Here is a 5328-nt window from a genome sequence, read left to right as displayed (position 1 = left end):
GATGACCTCGTCCACAATGGGCTGGCTCCTCCCACATCAATCACTGGTTGAGAAAATGCCCTACAGCTGGATCTCATGGATCCAGAACCTCACAGCCTCCCAAGTGCTGGAATTGAAGGTGTGTGCTGCCACCACCCAGCAACTATGCATATCCTACTGGGCTTTGTAATTTAGTGTGTGTGTGTGTGTGTGTGTGTGTGTGTGTGTGTGTGTGTGTGCACGTGTGACATGAGTGTCTGTGTGTGTCTCTCTGTGGTGTATGTGTGTGGTGTGGGTGGTATGTGTATGGTGTGTGTGTGTGTGTGTGACATGAGTGTCTGTGTGTGTGTCTCTGTGTGTGTCTGTGTATGTCTCTGTGTGTCTTTCCTTGTGTCTGTGTGTGTCTCTGTGTGTATATGTGTATCTCTCTCTGTGTGTGTGTGTGTGTGTGTGTGTGTGTGTGTGTGCGCGCACGTGTGTAGACAGCCCTGTGCCATGGTGCTCACATGGAGAAGGTTATAGACATGGATGCACTCTTCTGTAATCTCAACCTTTGTGACACTGAGGCAAGATTGAAAGTTAGTCCAAGGCTAGCCTGGGGTACACATGAAGATCCTGTTTTTTAAAAAGTTGAAAAGGAACAGAGAAGTTTGAGAAAACCCAACTGGGTCCACTGGAGTCACGAGTGCCAAGAAAATGAGAGTCAGAAAAGAAATTACCCCAGACACACGCAGTACAGAGTTTCTCTCGGTAGCGATTTTATTTGACTCAGAGTGAATCTCACACTCTGGCCCACCCCACAGTCCATGGGGTCATTCTTGAGCAGATCTGCTGTCCTGGGTTTCTTCATCGCCTCTTCCAAGGACAGGAAAGCTATGGGTCACATCAATGCATCAGGGAGAGGTCCAGCCTCAGGATCGGGCTGGAGCTCGGCTAGGAGGGTGCCACATGCTGAGCAGGACTGGTTGCAGACTGGTGCAAGGGAGGGTTCGAGCTTAGGAACGGGCTTCAGTCAGCCTCAGAGATCCAGCTGAGGCCTCAGTAGCTGTGAATAGAAGACTTGTCCAGTTCACTGTGCTGCTCCTTCTGAGACTCTGTCACCACCTTCTGGGGATAAGGAATACAGAGGACAATCAGCACCGCCCTCCCCAAAATCATCCTGTGCCCTGCCTGTTGAGCTTACCAAAACTACAGCTTAAAGTAAACACTCTGTTCTTGTTGTTGTTGTTGTTTGTAATGATTTATTTATTTTTGTTGTATGTACATTGGTGATTTGGCTGATGTTATGTCTGTGTGAAGGTGTCTGATCCCCTGCAACAGGAGTTAGACACAATTGTGAGCTGTCGTGTGGGTGCTGGGAATTGAACCCAGGTCCTCTGGAAGAGCAGCCAGTGCTCTTAGTTCCTGAACCATCTCTCTAGCCCCTTTGTTTTGTTTTTCTGAGACGGAGTTTCTCTGTGTAGCCTTGGCTGTCCTGGAACTCACCCTGTAGACCAGGCTAGCCTCAAACTCAGAGATCTGCCTGCCTCTGCTCCCCAAGTGCTGGGACTAAAGGTGTGCACCACCACCGCCTGGCTATCCACACACCTATCTCCCTCTATGTCCCGCTCAGGCTCAGAGGAACTTGTCACACAAACCTTACTGAGTTTGACTCCTAAAACTCACAGCAAAGGGAGAGAAGTGACTCTTGACAATGGCACAGGTGTGCCTACACACACACACACACACACACACACACACACACATACACCTTCTACTTGAAAAAATGTACCCTCAACACCCTAATATCTGAGCTAGGCCAGATTGAGGCTCAGAAACATTAAAAAGGGTGGATTTCTGGATCAAGCGGTTCATCTCACCTCCCCATCCCGAGTCTCGATAGTCCTGATCAGAACCATCTTCCGGCTGTGGCTGTCCTGGGGAGGCTCCACCTCAGGCACTGGAGAAGGCAGGAGAGAGGACAAGGCTAGGTTTGAGAGTCTCTCTTTTCAGGCTCCCACGCCAAACCTCTGAAGGCCAGGAACCTCAGTACATGAAGAGGGGTCAATCTAGGATGAGCACAGCCAGAACAATCAGGGCAGGAGATGCAGGCTGGAAGCCAGGCATGGAGGACTCACCAGTCGTCTTTAAACTTAGGGAAGCAAAGGAATGAACGGGCACTGAGATCCTGCGGGCAAAGCCACAGTATGGTCATTCCCTTGGCCAGGCCCCAGTGCCTGCCATCCCCATCCTGTCCCAGTAGCCTCTCCACTCACCGGCTCTCTTCCCCTTCCAGTAGCTTCCTGTAGGTGGCTATCTCGATGTCCAGGGCCATCTTGACGTTGAGGAGCTCCTGGTACTCTCGCAGGTGCCTCGCCATCTCTTCCTTCAGCTGTCGAAGCTCTTCCTCCAGCCGTGCTGCGCCTGCTTGGTACCCTCCAGCCTCCAGGGCGAACTGCTCCTCCAGCTCCCGCAACTGTCTGAGCAGTGCCTCGTTCTGGTGTAGGGGAAGAAGATGGAGGCAGTCCGAAGGGTTTTCAGAATCCACCCACTGCCCCCCGATAGCCTCTTAGTGCTCACCGTGCCACGAAGCCCGTCCACTTCGCACGTCAGACTCTGGATCTGACGTCGGGACTCGTTCATCTCCTGCTTGGCCTGACGTAGGGCCTCATGGTTGCGGTTGGCAGCATCGGACAGGTCAGCGTACTGCTCAGTGGCAGACAAGCCCGGCTGGGATGCGCGCCGCCATTCCCAGTGCCCTCCCCCCCGCACCCCCCCCAGAATCCTCCCCTGCTCTCGCACTTTTGACTTATACCACTCCTCTGCCTCCTGCAGATTCTTCGCCGCGATGTTCTCATACTGTGCACGGATGTCCCTCAGCGCCGCGGTCAGCTCTGGCTTCACTGTTGCCTCTACCTCCACCTGCTGCACCTGCTGGCTCTCCACGCTCACCTGCAGGTCTCGAAGCTCCTGCAGGACAGGAAAAGTGGAGATTGTGAATAGAAAAAAAAGGGGGGGGCACATGCATGAACAGAAGGGGGCGCTAGGGAGTGCACCCCGCCCTGCATTCTGAGACCTGAGCCCAGGCTGCCCTTAAGCCAGTTGTCAGGTTCAGGGTGTAGCTACCCCTCTTGCCAACAGGTGGCGCATGGGTGGGAATCAAAAACACCTGTAAAGGGTGGGGCTGTCCTCACGACGCATCCCTGTTGTCTCCGCAGCTTCTGCGAGGTCTCTCCCAAGCCTTCCCAGACACCCCAACCACCCACCTCTTCGTGTAGCTTCTTGAGGAACTCAATTTCGTCCATCAGAGATTCGATCTTGCGCTCTAGTTCTAGGCGGGACAGCGTGGCGTCGTCCACGTCCTTCGTGAGTGGGAATGGGGAGTTCAAGAGAAAGGAGGGCTCTTCAGGCAAAGGAAGGGCCAGGTCTTCCCTGTCTGCCTCAGAAGCACAGAAGTGACCCCCCAACCCACCGATGCCACCCTGGAGATGCAGCTGGGGTGCAGCTAGGGTGCTGGGACTCGACGACGTGACCCCTCACTCACCTTACGGAAGAGCACCAGGTTGTGCTCCGCATCCTCCCGCTTGCGAGTTTCTTCTTCTAACCTGATAGGCAGAGTGGGAAGACACTGAGCTGCCGGGTGACCTCCCAGACCTCGTGCTACATCCAGCACCCCGCCCCCATCTACTTCTGCAGCTGTCGTGGATCTAAAGCGAGGGATTCGGCCTTCCCGTCTAACGGATTGGGACAGAGAAGGGTGTCAGTCCCCTTAATGTCTGGTCACTTCCCCTAGGCTCTCGGAGCAAAGTGCTGGCAGAGGGCCCGCTAGGATGCTGCAGGCTCCGGGCTGGGGTTGGCCAGCCCGACCACGCCCTATGGTTGTTAGATCCCGAGGGGAAAGACAGGGGGAGCAGAGGGAGTGTCTGGCAGGCCCGGTCCTGCCCTCTGACCTCTGCTTGAGCGCCCCCAGGTCCTCCGCCAGCCCGTCGCGCTCCACCTGCACCCGGTCGCGCTCCCGGCCCAGCAGCTCCAGTTCGCGCCGCAGCTCGCGCAGCTCCTGCTGGCACAGCTGGTCGGCGCGCGCCGGCTCCTGGCCCCGCGCCTGGCTCAGCTCCCCGCGCAGGGCTGCGTTCTGCTGCTCCAGGAAGCGCACCTTCTCGATGAAGTTGGCGAAGCGGTCGTTGAGCTCCTGTAGCTCTTGCTTCTCGTTGCTCCGAGTGGCCAGGAACTCCTGGTTGAGGGCCTCGGCCATGGAGAAGTCGAGGCGCTCCGAGGGCAAGCGCAGGGCCCCCGCTCGAGGGGCACGGAAGCTGCCCAGCCGCGCCGAGGAGCTCGGGGACCCCGAGCCCAGCAGGCGGCTGCTGGAGAAGCGAGAGCTGGATGAGTAGGAGAAAGCCCCGGGGGACAGTGAGGGCGGTGGCCCGAAGGTCCGGCGGTATGAGGTGGAGCTGATGCTGGACCGGAGGCCCGACGAGTGATGGCTCATGCTGGCGGAAGATGGCATTCAGCGCTTGGCAGAACTAGGCCGGGCGGGAAGGAGCTGCAGACCGATGCGGGGCGGCTTTATAGCCCTGCGGTATGGGGGGGGGCTTACTGGGGGGGCACGACAGCTCCTCCCACTGGCCTGACTTCAGCCTTGGGCTGTGTGGGGAGGGGGATGCCCCACCCTGCAGAGCGGCGACACCACCCCTTCCCTCTCCTGGTTGCTGGCGCCCTGCCTGCTTGATTCCCCCTTGTTGGCTGAGATCCGGGATGTAAATGGCAGGATGGAGATGGGCTAAGGATCCTAGCCTTTGAGCATGAACCCAACGCGGGAGCCTAGGGCGGGAGGACATGGCTTGACCTGGGGTGCCCCCTCAGAAAAGGAGGTAAAAATTAGGGAATAGAAGAACCTTTGGGCAATGAGAAATGGGGTAGGTGGAGGGAGAGCTAACCTGGCCTAAGCCAGGGTATTTGCGCCCCCTCCTGTCTCCTGAAACTGGGGTTCTTCATTCACCTGTTGTCAGCTGCCCCCCCCCATCACTGGCCATAACCGAGGGCTGAAGCAGAGGGGGCTGGGAAAGGGCTTATCTCTGGCTACTCCCCAGGGCACAGTAAAGGGCTGGTGATTGGCGCCGGCTCTGCGGCTAATGGACTGACTGACCAGCTCCCCTCCCCCTGCCCTTGGCCTAGCAGAAGTTGCATGCAGATGTTTCCACCTTAAAGGCACAGCCCCCACCCTCAAACTTGGATTTAACAAATGCTCCAACAAGAGTGGGCACCTCTTGGTGGGGGGGAGTGAGGGTGTCCGGGGCTCTGAGGGTCTGTGCCATGCCAGAGGCTAAACAGAGTGGGCCTGTGGTACACTTTTGGCTTTTATTGGATCCGCTC

The 5328-nt window shown here is 57.0% G+C and overlaps 1 protein-coding gene across 4 annotated transcripts; it reads right to left on the bottom strand.

Annotated features, from left to right (window-relative positions):
• Positions 1-717: 717 nt before the first annotated feature.
• Prph (peripherin) lies at positions 718-4495 on the bottom strand. Of its 4 annotated transcripts, none has more exons than NM_012633.3 (9): positions 3909-4491; positions 3503-3563; positions 3225-3320; positions 2761-2928; positions 2539-2664; positions 2235-2455; positions 2097-2146; positions 1839-1918; positions 718-1086 (listed from the first exon to the last, which is right to left on the bottom strand). In NM_012633.3, the coding sequence occupies exons 1-9, from the start codon at positions 4460-4462 to the stop codon at positions 1018-1020; spliced, it is 1425 nt and encodes a 474-aa protein (NP_036765.3). In that variant the 5' UTR covers positions 4463-4491; the 3' UTR covers positions 718-1017. The 4 variants fall into 4 exon arrangements, with proteins under 4 accessions (NP_036765.3, XP_087411874.1, XP_087411871.1 ...); XM_087555748.1 differs by having other exon boundaries at positions 721-1083; positions 3909-4495; XM_087555745.1 differs by having other exon boundaries at positions 721-1086; positions 2539-2928; positions 3909-4495.
• Positions 4496-5328: the final 833 nt, after the last annotated feature.

Source organism: Rattus norvegicus, chromosome 7 (assembly GCF_021556685.1).
Source record: "Rattus norvegicus strain SHRSP/BbbUtx chromosome 7, alternate assembly SHRSP_T2T, whole genome shotgun sequence".
Taxonomy (NCBI): domain Eukaryota; kingdom Metazoa; phylum Chordata; class Mammalia; order Rodentia; family Muridae; genus Rattus; species Rattus norvegicus.
This window is presented reverse-complemented; position numbering and strand designations above follow the sequence as displayed.